Source organism: Heptranchias perlo, unplaced genomic scaffold (genome assembly GCF_035084215.1).
Source record: "Heptranchias perlo isolate sHepPer1 unplaced genomic scaffold, sHepPer1.hap1 HAP1_SCAFFOLD_654, whole genome shotgun sequence".
Classification (NCBI taxonomy): domain Eukaryota; kingdom Metazoa; phylum Chordata; class Chondrichthyes; order Hexanchiformes; family Hexanchidae; genus Heptranchias; species Heptranchias perlo.
Genome location: NW_027139682.1, coordinates 9798 through 26339, shown reverse-complemented (window position 1 = coordinate 26339; position 16542 = coordinate 9798). Strand labels below are relative to the sequence as shown.

General features: G+C 41.6%; 1 protein-coding gene across 1 annotated transcript; it reads right to left on the bottom strand.

Moving 5' to 3' along the window:
* Positions 1-2471: 2471 nt before the first annotated feature.
* Positions 2472-16231, bottom strand: commd4 (COMM domain containing 4). The gene is made up of 7 exons (XM_067981113.1): positions 16165-16231; positions 14862-14927; positions 12297-12336; positions 8220-8339; positions 6791-6871; positions 6420-6596; positions 2472-5163 (listed from the first exon to the last, which is right to left on the bottom strand). The coding sequence occupies exons 2-7, from the start codon at positions 14913-14915 to the stop codon at positions 5123-5125; spliced, it is 513 nt and encodes a 170-aa protein (XP_067837214.1). The 5' UTR covers positions 14916-14927; positions 16165-16231; the 3' UTR covers positions 2472-5122.
* Between the last annotated feature and the right edge of the window lie 311 nt (positions 16232-16542).

Here is a 16542-nt window from a genome sequence, read left to right as displayed (position 1 = left end):
AGGCTGTTTCACTAACAGTCAAGATTAATCCAGTTGGGCAACAAAGAGTCTTTTCCCTTTCCAATTGGCCTGGAGGATGGACCAATGGCGGGAGTGTGGGGGCAGGATGATTCGAGGCGGGAGGTCATGTGATGAAACATCCAGGAATACACCCAACCACAGTTTGCAACCTTAGCCATGATCTGATTCAATGGCGGAGCAGGCCCAAGGGGCCGAATGGTCTACTCCTGTTCCTATGTGTCAGCTTGGCTTAGCGCTAGCACTCGGAGTCAGAAAATTCAAGCCAGGACTTGAGCACATAATCTACGCTAACAATTTAGTGCAGTTCTCTGGGAGAACTGCATTGTCACAAGCCTTTCCGATAGATGTTAAACCAAGGTCCCCTCCTCCACCCAGTCTATCTTTTTGGGTGGACGTTAGACTTGCTAACTCTAGTCGCAGAATCATACTGACTGAAGTGTGCACACACACGCACTCACACACCTCGCCACCTCTGTTCCTGTGCTCACCACCTCCGATTCCAGACACCTAGGGCTCATGCAGTCGACTTCAATCTGAAGCTGAACCTACAGGAACCGTCAAGATCTGACCTGGTGGTTGGCTTTAACGAATAAGATACTTGTTTTCAGGTTGCAGCCAGCAATACAAGATCCACGATGATGGGAATCAGCAGTACCAGCAGAGATCCAGGATAGTCTAACCCCAGCCCATAATAACACCGCTTCTGACTCTCCTCCACTTGACAGCATGAGATGCGAATTGATTCATAGGAATAGGAGTAGGCCATTCAGCCTCTCGAACCTGATCCACCATTTAATTAGATCATGGCTGATCTGTATCTTAACTCTATTTAACCGTCTTGGTTCCATATCCCTTAATACCCTTGCCTAACAAAATTTTATCAATCTGGTGATTGGAGTGGTCTAAAAATTGATCACTCATTCCAGATCAGTGCTTTCTCCTCTAATCTCTTTGGCATCATTATCTGACACCATGAATGTAATTGAGAGAAAATGGTGATCAATAAGATTTTATTTTTTACCATATCTCCATGGCATAGGATCTGGAGCACGGATATAATTAAGAAACCAAACTGGCTTTTTAACGCAAAAGTGATTTAACCAAGCACAGATCAGATCACTTGTGATGAAGTACATCACAATGTTTGAAGCACCAAACATTTTCATGAAACAGTGTAAGGTTTGAAAATAGCACCTCCAATGGCCTAGTGGGCAAAGAACGTGCATTTATATAGCGTCCTTTGATTCCTCAGATGTCCCAAAGCTCCCTAAAGCCAATGAATTACAGTCCCCACCACTTACACTGTTCACACTATCACTGACAGCCACCTGCCTATGTTGAGCAAACAGCGCTAACCATTTGCCAGTACTATAAGAGTCAGTAACAAAAGCGCAGCTTAGAACGCATTAAGTGCCATGTTCTGTTTATATCCCTGATGAGGACTCCAGACAGCGTCAGTGTTGCCATGTGTCTCTCCCACGATTCTCTCTTCTTTTATTCGCTCATGGGATGTGGGCCATCACTGGCGAGGCCAGCATTTATTGCCCATCCCTAATTGCCCTTGAGAAGGTGGTGGTGATGAGCCGCCTTCTTGAACCGCTGCAGTCCGTGTGATGCAGGTTCTCCCACAGTGCTGTTAGGCAGTTCCAGGATTTTGACCCAGCGACGATGAAGGAACGGTGATATATTTCCAAGTCAGGATGGTGTGTGACTTGGAGGGGAATGTGCAGGTGGTGTTGTCCCCATGTGCCTGCTGCTTTTGTCCTTCTAGGTGGTAGAGGTCACGGGTTTGGGAGGTGCTGTTGAAGAAGCCTTGACGAGTTGCTACAGTGCATTCTGTGGATGGTACATCCTCAATGCTGGCAGACTCGGATTTTCTGTTGGCGTTCTCTCCACCAGTACAGGAACCGAGTGGAAGCTGCAACAGACACCAATCCTTATTTTAGTGACCAGTAGAGCCCCAGAGATTACAGCAGCGGGAGATTGGTTTTACCGTCCACTGCTTATAGCGCATAAATCGTGTTAATACCAACGCGCTCGCTATAAGCGGTGGGGGCCGTACTTTTGAAGTATAGTCACTTTTGTTTTATAGGCAAATACAGCAGCCAAGTTTGCACACAGCAAAGTCCTACAAACAGCAGTGAGATGAATGACCAGTTAAGCTGTTTTGGTGGGTGAGGGTTGAGGGATAAATGTTGGCCGGAACACTGGGAGAACAGTAAAAATATCTCCCACCGCAGCACAGTTTCTGCTGAGTTAGCTGACTTCAACTGTGGCTGGAACTTAAGGAACTACAACAGATCTCACTGCCCTGTGTTGGGAAAAGAATCCAGTTTTGGAGGTATGCACCAGACCCTTATCTAAACCGGTATTCTAATTAGCCGATGCTTTAGCCATTAACTGAAGAACCAAAGAAATTATTTTTTTTGTTTAAAAAGACAGACCATCAGTTCAGATAAATTTAAAACTTTATTTTCACAATTTAGAAGTTTACATGCTGTTAATTAGCTGGATAGTACTTATCTCTTGCTCCAGCATGTATGCAAAACCCAAAAGCAACTTTTCAGTCTCTGCTCGAAACTCAAAAAAAAATCTGTACATAGCATATAAACCTACTGGTAAATTGTAGCATGTGAAAGGTCTTCAATGGTGACCAAATGTGATCACACTGGGTAAGAACACTTGATAGTAATACTACCCAGTCACAATACTGTATGTTTATAGTCCCTGATTAATAAAAGGTACAATATCACTTCACTATACCATCACATGGGTTTTTGCAGGAAACAGAATATAATGAAGATAAATATTTCAAAACTGAAATTAAATGACATACTTTCAAATTTAAATTTCTTCTGAGCCTTTTTTTTGTAACTTTATTCAACATATATATATGTAAACAATTACACAACACACATCCTAGTTGGAATGAACATTCATGAATATTTCTGACGTTGAACGCAAAGTTACTGTTACAAACTGCTCGACATCCCATAGGTACCAAGAACTCAATGTGATAATTCTCCAATTAGTTGCCCTGTTCGTGAAATTCGTAGCCAAGTCTCCTATTCTCAGTGTGCCTGCTTCAGACCATCTTATATATTTTTGATGTTACTTGCCAAATGATTTCAAGCTAAACTCAAAAGCAGGACGTAAAATGATCAGTCGTTCTGCTCCATATACGATATAGCGCAGGCCCTACCCTCTGACATTAAACTATACAGGCAGACAGTCAGCAAGAAAAGCACCCAGTAGCAGCCGGACTATTGGAAAACATACGATCTGCCCGGAAGAAGATTATCCAAGCCCATCTTTACATGAAGCCAGCTTTATTTTATTTTGGAGATGGTAATCTTAAGAATTCTGGTGAATCTTTGTGTTCGCCAAGGTGAAGGGATTGGTGCTGAGAAATGGAAAATTTTGATGCTTCGGGCACCCAGTCAAACATTCTCACAGCAGCTATAGCGCAAGCAGCTGAAGAGTAAAGCTTGCTGTACTCCGCTCTAGCGATGTGCCGTCAGCCCCATAAGACACCCCTACCAAACCAGAGGGAGATGACCATTTCCGCACCAGCCGAATCTGCCACCTTTCTGAATTAGATAACCAACTTAGTGAAGAGACAAAAGAACCATCAGTCTTAGCTGTTTCTGAAGCCAGGTCACAAGAGTTTAAAAACCACTGTGCTAACCTACTGTATCACTATAAATGGGGAGAGCTGAAGTTAAGCAGACATCAGCTTTCTTTAAACCATGGGAAGAATGAAATTTATTATTTGGCTTTCTTATGGGTCAGCTTCCTCCAATTTACTAAAGTGGTTAGATGTGAGCATGATATTGTTTCAAAATTGTTCATCCTGCTTCAGTTAGAAGCTCCTTTACTCCCAGCTGATTCACAAGCCAGAGGAGTGATGTCACATAGCCAGGAACAAACCCACCGACTCTTCGAAAATACACTGACACTGGAATTACCATTTTATTTATTCACTTAGTGTCAGTTCTTTGGTAGCCTTCCAGATCCAACAAACATTTCAGTTGGAGACCAAACTGACTCCACGGTCCTCAATATCCAACTAACTAACATTGCTTCAATTCCTGGGAGATTAGTGACTGAAATGTCCTGGCTTTAGAGGCTTTATTATCCAGAACCTCTTCAGCTCCAGCTTCACTCCAATGTAAAAGTGGTCAAAGATATTTGGTCAAACCTCAAAAGTTCACTTACTTATTAATATGGACTATGTAGTTAAATAGAAGAACAACAGTATTGGCAATCAAACAATTATCTGTGCTCCTTGTTAGTGTCAAACTCTCTCAGGTAATGCACAGTATTAAATGCAGAGCTCCCTTCCACTGTCCCAATTATATCCCAATTCTTCAGCCACCAACTAATGAGCTGAAGTGACTTTTCCATTTTCTGTACCAACTCCTGCATCCTTATAGACACACTGAAACTGTTAAATTCTGGGTATCATGAGTTGAGGAATCCCACACAATCATGCAACCTGGATTAAAATGCACAAATTTCTTTAACCTGGGGCCCTTAATAACCTTCGCAGAGAGGAGACTTTCACCTGTGCTGTCTCAGCTGGATTTGAACCAAGATCTCAGGAGTGAATGGACAATGTTTCAACCATGCTGCACCTAATTGGTCAACCTCACATAAACCTTAGTTCAGAGGTCAGTCAGCTTAGCCATTTAAAATGACGAGACTCAACAGATCATGAAGAGACACTAATTTCTCATGTTGGCATCGATATTTGTCAGTGGTAAATCAGTTTGTACCAGTTATATTCCCAAGAAATTGCAACACTGAAGCTAAATCATTACACACAAACTATTATCTAGAAAGTGCTTTGCTAAAATATAAATTCAGGTTCTAATCTTCTGAACATACAAACATATTTCTGCATCATTTGCATGAAGTGCTGAAATGGAATGTTCAAACCTCGTGCAATCCACAACCCAAGTAACGTTCTCAACAGAGAGCAATGAGCCATTATGTTTTTAAAAAATGTATCAGAACGTAAGCCCCCTCCCTCCAATCCACTGTAATCCCAGCAAGCTCACAGCTACCAGAAAAGTTGAACATTGTTGTACAAAATCATTTAGTTCAAGGCATTCATCAGTGCTTGTGCTTGCTTGAGTTCTGAGAAGAGAAAAAAAACATTAGTAGCCATCAGCCATTATCAACGTGTGATCAACTCTAACAACAACTTGCATTTATAATGCATCTTTAAAGTAGTAAACCGTCCCAAGGCGCTTCGCAGGATCGTAATCAGTCAAAAATTGACACCGAGCTAAGGAGGAAAACGTTAGGGCAGGTAACCAAATACTTGGTCAAAGAGCTAGATTTTAAGGAGCGTTTTAAAGGAGGAGACACACAATCATGGAAATTTACCGTACAGGAGGCCATTCAGCCCATCGTGTCTGTGCCGGCTGAAAAAGAGCCATCATGCCTAATCTCACTTTCCAGCTCTTGGTAGGTTACAGCACCTCAAGTGCACATCCAAGTACTTTTAAATGAGTTGAGGGTTTCTGCCTCTACCACCCTTTCAGGCAGTGAGTTCCAGATCCCCACCACCCTCTGGGTAAAAAAAAATTCTCCTCAACTCCCCTCTAATCCTTCTACCAATTACTTTAAATCTATTCCCCCTGGTTATTGAATTCCCTGCTAAAGGAAATAGGTCCTTCCTAGCCACTCTATCTAGGCCCCTCATAATTATATACACCTCAATTAAATCTTCCCTCAGCCTCTTCTGTTCCAAAGAAAACAACCCCAGCCTAACCAATCTTTTCTCATACCTAAAATTCTCCAGCCCTGGCAACATCCTCGTAAATCTCCTCTTTACGCTCTCTAGTGCATTTACATCCTTCCTGTAATGTGGTGACCAGAACTGTACGCAGTATGCAAGCTGTGGCCTAACTAGTGTTTTATACAGTTCCAGCATAACCTCCCTGCTCTTATAGTCTACGCCTAGGCTAATAAAGGAAAGTATCCCGTATGCCTTCTTAACCACCTTAGGTGGAGAGGCAGAGAGGTTTAGGGAGGGAATTCCTAGACGGCTGAAAGCACGGCTGCCAACCGTGAAACGAAGGAAGTGGGAGATGCACAAGTGGCCAGAGCTGGAGGAATGCAGAGTTCTCAGAGGGCTGAAGGAGGTTACAGAGATGGCAGAGGGGCAAGGCCATGAAGAGATTTGAACACGAGGATAAGAATTTTTAAATAAACATTAAACATCTGCAGAACACAATCTTAGGACTGAAGTAGTAGATGCAAAACAGCCGCATTCATTAGCAACTCTGGTTTGATCAGTCAAATAAATCCAAATTAAGATTTTACAGAGACTGAAAATGATCCAAGTCAAATTTTTAACTCTCCCATTGGTTTTTGACCTGTCCTACCTGTGAGTAAGACTCTGAACTTGTCGGCGGTCACTGAAATGACTGTGGGCTCCACGGCGCCCGTGTCTACGTTGTGAACGTTAATCTTCAGGTGAACAATAGGCTCATTTACTTCCTTCAGCTCACTGGAACTCAGTGTGTAGTCCACTCTCCATGACACAGAGTCTAGTTTGTTTACTGCACACAAAAGCACATACTTCGAGTCTAGTTAGGGTCACGTAGTTTAAAAAGAGAAAAAAAAAAATTCAATCTGCTCCCATAACACTCAGACTTCTCTACTGCACTTTACATCATCTCATTCACGTACACTAAATTGGATTAAGCCCAAATAAGCAACATATCAAACCTCAAGAAAAGAAACTTCCACTTACACCTGAGGCTACTCTCCTTTAGTCTGTCCTGAAGGGCAGTCTGTTTGTCTTCATAAGATTTACAGAGTGCAGCTGAATGTTCTGAAATGTTAAACATGAAATGCAGTTAAGGGGATTTCTAGCTCAGTGTTAAAGATATCAAAGGCTATTCGGGAGTACAGTGGAATCCTCATAATGAGAGCACATTGTTCAAAGCAAACTAGTCCACTTATTCAAAACACTACAATTATTTTCAGAAGGTCGTATTGATACAATTAAAATCACTCTCAAATAATGACTGAAAATGACTGAACTAAAAACTGAAAATGCTGGAAATAAATGATGGCTCAGTTAGCATCTGTAAAGAGAAAAGACAGGTTATGATATTTCAGGTGTACCTTCGTATTTCATTCCCTTCATGGCCTCACCTCTCCCTATCTCTGTAATCTCCTCCCTAGAATTATTGGGGCGAAAAGACAGAGGAGAGATCCACACAATCAAAAACAGAAAAAATAAAGTAAGAGGAAGAAAAACAAACAAAATTGAAATTAATGACTTTGTGAATTGTTTTGGTTAGACTGAGAACTTAATGGACTCAACATTTAGTAACTTGAAGGAGAAAATAGACAGCAAATGCAAAATAATTTCTTTTAGTAATTACTCTCCATTTAATTACCACAAATGTTGTTCATCCCTCTGGTCAGAGTATTTTATGTTCACTTCTTTTGGTTACTCTGCTGGTTTCTTCCGACTGGGAAGGAGCTGGGGATTTACAAGCAGCTGCCAGTCTACTGAAAAACTTCCCATCAATTAGCCTTTAATTGACCCCCACATGCACCCATTTACAGCAATTAGACCTTTTGGCCTTAAAGAGGCAGTTCCACCTTAGCAGCAGAATAATACACTGTTTGTTGCATCGTTTAGCACTCCGGATACTTATAAAACAGCATATCCTTTGGCTTATTCTGAGCAACACTGTGGGAGACTTTTAAAAAAGATACAATCATAGGTCAAGTGACCTAAATGAGTAGGTACATATGTCTGCTCTGTAAAAAGCAGCACATTGCACAGTGGGTCACGTAACAGAAGGAACGGTTTTATCACTGGGCTTTAGTGCCACTTTGGATAGGACACGAGGCTTGTACATACCCCGCATTACATTGAATGTACATCTCAGAAACAGGCCATTCGGCTCAACTGGTCCATGCTGGTGCTCACACGAGTCCTCCCACTCCTCTTCATCGAACCCTATCAGCATAACCTGCTATTCCTTTCTCCCTTGTGTGTTTATCTAGCTTCCCCTTAAATGCATCTATACTATTCGCCTCAATTACTCTTTGGGTAAAGAAATTTCTCCTGAATTCCCGATTGGATTTATTAGTGATTATATAAATCAAGTTTCTTAAATCAAAAATATAACTATTATTGCTACAGGTGGGAACAATAATACCTTTTGGCAGACCAAGTTGTTGCAATTCACTAGACAATGATTCACCATCAACACCATATTTGGCAGCACTTGATAAAACAAAGTTTAGCACCGCAATGGTGGCCTTAATATCACTGGTTTCTGGAATTAAAAAAAGGGAAAAATAAAGATCTCATTAATTTTTTTTTTAGGAGTACTGAATGTCCTTTACGCTACTTTACAAAGATTCGTTTTGTAACAGAACATTGGCAACAAAAAAAACTTTGGGAACTCAGTTCTAAAGAAAATATTTACAATATTAGTGTTTTAAACTCCACGGAAAGCATGCTGGTGACATCCCCATAAAATGGAGACTTTCCAACTTTGATACTGTGACCTGTATCAGGTTTTTTGTGGTCAGGTACGGCAGTTTCTTCCTGTGGTTGAACACTGAATTTCAGTACCCCCTTGCAAACACATAGGTACAGCTTCTCACCCTGTGACAGCACGGAACTCCTGGGTACTGTGCAAAAGTAAAATTAACAAAATTCTTGATCTCAACCACATGTGCATCATGTTCCTGTGAACTACACAGCTATCAAACTTCTCATCAGTAAAGGAAAGATAAGAAAATAAATAACTTGCATTTATAAAGTGCCTTTCACGGCCTCAGGACGTCCAAAAGGACTTCATAGTCAATCAATAACTTTGCAGCACGGCAGCTAATTTGAGCACAGGAAGGTCCCACAAACAGCAAATGAGATACTGGCCAGTTAATCTGATTTGGTGGCACTCATTGAGGGATAAATATTGGTCAGGATACTGCCAAACCTCCCCTGCACTTCAATGGGATCTTTTACATCCACCTGAGTAGGCAGACTGCACCTCAGTTTAACATCTTATCTGAGAGATGGCACCTTTGACAGTGCAGCACTCCCTCAGTGCTGCCTTTAATTATTAGCCTAGATTAAGTACTCAAGTCCTGGATTGGGGCTTGAGCACAGGACCGTCTTATTCAGAGGCAAGTGTGCTACCAGTGAGCTAACCTACACTTCAGAAAAAAAAATCACCTTCAAACAGATACAATGAATGAGCATGCTATGTATGGAACCACTATATAAGTCTCCATTCTCAGTACCTGAATTAGCAAGCTCAGAATATCTCCCCTGTAATATGCCATGAAAAAAAAGCCCAATGTCACAACAGCTCAAATAATGTGGTTCAATTGTGGGAACCATCTGTCCATTGTTATCAACCAGGACAATGGCAGGCTGCAAAACTAAACCTTGCCAAAAATGGAAGACAGGCTCTCTAAACCCTGACTGTGTATATTACAAAGACTAACATGGGGTGGAATGTGTTGCACGGATGTAACATCCTTATTTTCAGATAACCTCGATCAACTTCTTAAGCTTTGCTCTTGCAGTTTTTAAAAATCGTTTGAACTCTGTGCGTCACTGCTTTGTAACAATCCAGCTGGATTGTTATCCTGTACGTACAATATATTAGCAACCCTAGTTTAACTCTACCAAATTCACCAGAATTGAAGGGATGATACTTGAAGTAACGTCTGAAAACCAAACTCTCAGACAAACTTCAGTAATCACAAAGTACCAGATACGACCACCCGAAATATTAATTTATTTAGGGCTGTCAAGTAAACAGCATCTGAATCATAGTTATCGCAGGCAAATGAAAATCACCAGAACGATACCTGGGCTAAAATGTTATATTGTGAGGACAGATCACAGAGTCTAGGCTTGTATTCCCTTGAATATAGAAGATTATGGGGTGATCTAATTGAGGTGTTTAAGATGATTAAAGGCATTGATAGGGTAGATGGAGAGAAACTATTTCCTCTGATGGGGGGAGTCCAGAACAAGGGGGCAGAACCTTAAAATTAGAGCCAGGTCTTTCAGGGGTGATGTCAAGAAGCATTTCTTCACACAAAGGGGAGTGGAAATCTGGAACACTCTCCCCCAAAAAGCTGTCAATTGAAAATTTCAAAACTGAGATTGATGGATTGTTGTTATGTAAGGGTATTAGGGGTTATGGAACCAAGGTGAGTAGATGGAGTTAAGATACAGATCAGTCATGATCTAATTGAATGGCAAAACAGGCTTTGAGGGACTGAATGACCTACTCCTGATCCAATGTTCCTAAAATGATTTCAGCCGTTTAGTTTTCAATGTATATTATTGGTGTTTCTGAGGGGAATTTACAAGACGTACATCTTTCCAACACCTCATCAGGTTTCTTAGAAGTGTGTCAAAAGCTAACAATGAATTGCTTTAAAGTGTAGCCACTGTTGTATACAGGCAAACACCATTTTGCACAAAGCAAGATCCAGCAAACAGTAAAAAGGTGAACGACTAGTTAATTTGTTTGGTGGTAGTGTGAGAGGGAGAGATGTTGGGAAGACAACTCTTCAAATACAGTCAAGGGATCCTTAACATTCACCAGAACAGGCAGTCGGGACTTCAGTTTAATGCCTCATCTGAAAGTCATAGAGGATCCCCGTCCTGAGCAATATAATTTCTAATCTTAATTTAAAAAAAACATTTGCAATGTTCACCAGTTATTCACCTCTTCCAAAGGTGCCATTTGCTGGACTGGTTCCATGGGCTTCAGCAGCCCTCGTTGACCAAATCATCATGTGTAAACCCAGTCAGTCCGGGATTTTAACCCCTCCCCCACCCCAATCGCTCAGTGAGAATGATGCATGGAAGGGGTTAAATTTGAAAATTCAACCTCCAAGCTCCAACCCATTGCATTCCTGGCCGCTGTAATTTTTATGACAGCGAATTAGGCCATCAATGAGACTCCCACTAAAGGCAGGCGGGAGCCTACTTAATATTCAAAAGTTGCCCGCCCCATTATGTCATCGGCGCAATATTAACGAAAGCAGGGGGAGTCCCGCACCGTCTGCCAGAAGAGGCCATGGTAAGCCTTCAAAAATTACCTCGGATAGAAATCCTTGTGAGTCAAGAGGCAGGAGTGCTCCCCTCAACCCCCAGGCCCCGCAAGGAATCCTTGGGCCTCCTCCTCCAATCTCGAGGGAACCCCACCCCAACTGCCAATCCCCGATCGCCCTGGAACCCTCGATCGCCCTGGAACCCCTCCTAGCACTGACTGCCAGGATTGTCCCCAAGGGTCCCCTTCTGCCACCAAATACTCTTACCCACCCATCGGTCAGGTAGTGAATCTGGCCGGATGTCAGCCGGGACTCCGGGAACTTTGATTTCAATCAGGCCCTGCCATTAAGATGGCCTGGCCCTCCACATCCTGGACTCCCCAGGTGCACCACCCACTTTGAGATTCTCGCGCACCCATCCCGTCCCTCTGTTAAAATTGGGGCCTAAATGTCAACAAACTACTAAACTGTGGAGGACATCACACCCAAGCCCAATCTTGTCCTCGCCCCAAAATACTCTCAGGCACACTAGCAGTGGTCAATGGCTAGCAATTAGGAGCAGGAACCCTGACAAATGTTTCCCCATCCCCAGAGTGCTGAGGCTAATTGCAGCATTCCAACTGTTCCCTACCCAAGATCAGCTAACTCAACACAGATTGGGAACCAAACCAGGGACCTAGATAGCTTTGTACCACACTAGGCAGTGTATTTTCCCATCAAGGGGAGCCTTAAGTCTCATTAAATTTCTCATCACACATCCAGATCCATGTGAAGATTCAACTTTCAAATATCAGGTTATATAAGTTACTGCCTTTAGGGAGCCAGAGAGAAATTTCCCAGGGTTTTTCCTGAATTGGCCATAGGCCTTTTGCCTCTCCCATGAGATTAGGTGATTAGCAATTAGAACAATAGTGTACAAGATTGGGAGGTTGAAGGTTGAATCCATGGTGTGCGTGGTTGCACTGCTGGAGTGGGCTTGGTGGACCTGATTGTCTTTTTGTATGTTTGTATCACAGCGAGTCTCCTTTATTCTGGATATAGGTAATAACATTCGCTGGTCAATATGAACATTAATATGAAAATATCATGAGCATTACGTGGCACTGTATGAATGGTTGGTTATCAATGCATAACATTTTAAAAATATTCTAAGGAATGCAAAGGTAATCAGACAATATGCATGAAAAGGCTTTATACAGACTTACCAAACTTGGCATCTGCAGTGAGTTTTACAATCTTCTCGTACTGAAAGGGGACAGACAACAGACAATAAGTTATTGCTAACGCAACTAAAGTCTAATTTGTTGCCAATGCAAAGAAACTTCTCAAAAACCCAATATGTTGCAGTTCTTCTCTCACTTAAAAAAAATTACAGTCTAAGGTAAGGTCCATGCTTTTGAAGACTGTATTTACATTGCTCACTGCATTTAATTGCACATCACATGAATTATCGCCTTCAAGATGGCAGCCAAATGGTGGGCCAAGCTTTCCATTGGCAGGAAAGTGATTGCAAGGCACTGGAATGTTATTGATTGTCATTTGGTGGGAATGATTTTTCTATTGCTATCACACTCTGGAATCAGCCAAGTACCTCCACAACTTTACTTGTGCCAATCTATAACGTGGACATTCACAGCAAGTGGCCTACACTGTAACTGACTGGCAGGGTGCACACAGATCTTATATGAATGTGCCTCACTTCCTTAAGGTGGTGATTATAGAGAATTCATGGGGTCTTTACATTGGGGGGGCAATTTCAAGTTTGAAGGGGCTCGATATCACTTTGTAGCACAGTATATTAACTATTGGTGCCAACAGACTACCTTAAGTTAACGGTATCTTCACTACCCCTCACATGGCCCTTTTTTATGCTACCCTCTCAAATTCTTATGAACAAATATACAGCTGCTGCAAGCCAAGAGTTGATACGTGCTATAGATATCTCCATGAGCCAGGTAACTCCACTGCAGCACATCTCAGGTAAGGATCCACAATCAAGTACATAGAAATACACTGGCATGATGCATTGGTGCATCATAACATAGTCAATTACACACTTTATTAAATGATGAATCAAAATACTTAAGGATGGGTAAAAGGCCGGGATTTTATGTGCTTCCTGAAAGGATCAGGGACCACAGGCCTTATAAATTTCAGCCTTTATTTTCAAAAATGCCCACGCCTCCATGCTGCATGCTTGAGATGTGGACACTATTGCTACTCAAGAGGGAGGCCCATCACCAACTGATGGGGGTCACTAGAGATGGGTCGCCCGCATCCAGAGAACAAGTTTTTTTAAAAATTGAAGCGATTCAATGATAAATTATTACCAGTGGAGAAAATGAACAAAAATCAGGAAAAAATTTAGCAGGTTGGTGCCTTTCATAGAACTGAAGTATCCAAATCGAATGGGATTAGTTCTTTGATCCGTTCAATTAATTTGGGCACCGTGAGGAAATCTGATCAGACATTTAAATCTCAAAGATAGCCAATCGCAATAGGTATTGAACTCCAGGAGTTTGACCTAGCGGCGATGAAACTAAGAGAAAGGTGCTTTACTGCCAGACTTAGCTGTTAAAGAGGCAAAATCGAATGATGTATTTTTAAAGGGGAATGTAAAACTAAACCTTAACCTCAAACTTTTAATATGCAGTTCCAATTTCTCCCTTGCAGCTCTTTTTCTTTCCTTCCTTCACTCAGAAGCCATGATTTAAGAAAAAATCTATTATCAAGAAATGGGCATCGCTGGCAAGACCAACATTTATTGCCCATCGCTAGTAGCCCCTTGAGAAGGTGGGAAGAGGGCCTTCTTGAACTGCTGCAGTCTGTGTAGTGAAGTTACCCCAAACGTGCAGTTAGGTCGGGAGTTCCCAGATCTTGACCCAGTGATTAATAGATCACAGTCTCCTCTAGAATACCAGAAGCAACTCCACTCCGGGGTAATTTGCCGTACACTGAACTAAATAAAGTGCCACTGACCCAAAAACAACTCTTATCCCTTACATGTCTGGCCAAAACTCCACTTTAAATACAAGACATACAGAAAAGTTGATTTAAAGGGTTCTATTGTCAAGGTCTTCACACTTGGAAATGATCTGCTCACAGACAGCTACGTGAAATCAATGATATGCTTTGCAGACACTCTACAGTATAGCATAGCCGACCCTCTTTACAAGGATGTCTTTGGAACCCATATAAAATCATTCTGGGGTAAAACGTTGTATAGATTTCTCAAATGAATTAGCCATAAAAGTACATTACATCAGATCATTTAAAAAAAAAAAATTCATTGTTGGGATGTGGGCGTCGCTGGCAAGGCCGGCATTTATGACCCATCCCTAGTTGCCCTCGAGAAGGTGGTGGTGGGCCTTCTTCTTGAACCTGCAGTCCACGTGGTGAAGGTTCTCCCAGAGTGCTGTTAGGTAGGGAGTTCCAGGATTTTGATCCGGCGATGAAGAAACGGCGATATGTGTCCAAGTCGGGATGATGTGTGACTTGGAGGTGATGGTGTTCCCATGCGACCACTGCTCTTGTCTTTCCAGGTGGTTGAGCTCATAGGTTTGGGAATTCATAGTGTAATACAGTTAGCTTTATAACCATGGAGGTAGAGGGGGAAAGAGAAGATAGTATTTACCAAGTTGACTGGTAAAAATGAAAACCAGAAAGTCATCACAAAAAAAAAATGGAGCTTTCCATCGCTTGTGACACCCACTGCTCCTTTAAGGCCCTTTGCTACACAGGTCATATAATAATAGTTTTAAAAATCTTACATCAATTCCATCTCCCAACAGGTCTTTCAGTACCTGGACACACAGCAACTTCATCTTTACGGAGGACTGCAAGAAAAATCAATTATATTAAAAGACATAAAATTATATTAACCATAAAATCATTCTTATATTCACCTCATGCACAGACTGCCCATTCCACATGAATGTGAAATCTTTTGATGCAGAAGATGTGGAGTAAAATGAGCCAGACCATTAAATACTCGCAATATGAAGTTGAAGTGTAATCACTGTTGTAATGTAGGAAACGCGGCAGCCAATTTGCGCACAGCAAGATCCCACAAACAGCAATAATTGTAATGACCAGATTATCTGTTTTAGTGACACTAAAATAATGTTCCAATAGCCAGCCTCTCTATCTCAGAAAAATAACAAAATAAAGAGCTCTGCAACAACATTTTGAAGATTATCTACTGTAAACTGTGTCACTTAATATGCAACTCAATCCAATACTATCTGTTTATTTAAAATTTAAATAAGGAGTGTAAAATCAGAACTTTGAGAATAAAGACCAGCCTGCTTGGTCACATCACTGAGCGACCTCCCAAAACACTCAACGAATACTAAATCTATCTGATCTATTTCACAGTTCCTTACTTTTTTAAAAACACAACAAATAAAACTGCATCACAAGTCGGCCGTTTCGGAAGAGACCGAGGCCCCTTCTGCCCTCTTATGTGGATGTAAAAGATCCCGTGGCACTATTTCGAAGATGTGCAGATGCCGGTGATGGACAGGGGTGGACAAATGTAAGGAATCTTACAATATGTAAGATTCCTTACTATTTCGAAGAGCAGGGGGGTTGTCCTCGCTGTCGTGGACGATATTGATCCCTCAACAATCATCACTAAAAAAAGATAATCTGGTCATTACCTCATTGCTGTTTGTGGGATCTTGCTGTGCGCAATTTGGCTGCCGCGTTTCCTACAACAGTGATTACACTTCAAAAGCGCTTTGGGACGTCCTGAGTTGTAAAACATGCTATAATACTGCAAATCTTTCTTTATGTGGAAAAAAGGAGGCACTACAGGGAAGTTTGAATTTTGGTGCCTTGCACTACATTTCCTATTGGAAACATAATACTGTAAAATTATTGGTTGCAACAAAATGTTGCAGTTGATGTTTAATGGGCAACTATTTACTATACCAATCATATATTTAGAACTCAGCAGAATATTGGATAACTTGCATTAGTGTAAAGACTGTCTCTTGGCACAGTTGCTAGGAGAGCACACAGCATAACAATTGCAGAAACACTCAGACATTCAAAGGTTAGATACTCAACTATTTTTGCCAAGGTACTGATCTCTGCCAGTACCCAGTCCGGGCAGTCCAGGTCACCACAGAAACGGAACCTCTGCAAGGTAGAAGGAAAATCACAGTGTTAGCATCGACCTCTATAGAAAGTTAGAAGGCAAAATTAAATGGCATGAATCTGAAATGCAAATTGTTACATTGTAATGTTTCATTAACTATTTGAAAATATGTTGAACAAACAGCATATAGAGAAACATAAAAATATGCATACAATGTTTAACAAAGAGAATTAAACAATTAAACCAGAAATGGAGATACCATTCTTAAAAGTGGAATCAACTAGGACAAAGCAGCCCAGTTGATCAACAACTCAACCGCTGGAGTCAATACCCAACGCCTCTGAGCT

Excerpts from the sequence above, each read along its gene's own strand:
- commd4 (XM_067981113.1), bottom strand. The coding sequence starts at position 14,915 with ATGAAGTTGCTGTGTGTCCAGGTACTGAAAGACCTGTTGGGAGATGGA. Across the intron at positions 8,340-12,296 it reads CACTGCAGATGCCAAGTTTG|AAACCAGTGATATTAAGGCC; the intron begins GTAAGTCTGTAT and ends TTTTAATTCCAG. Across the intron at positions 6,597-6,790 it reads AAAGGAGAGTAGCCTCAGGT|TAAACAAACTAGACTCTGTG; the intron begins GTAAGTGGAAGT and ends TTTTGTGTGCAG.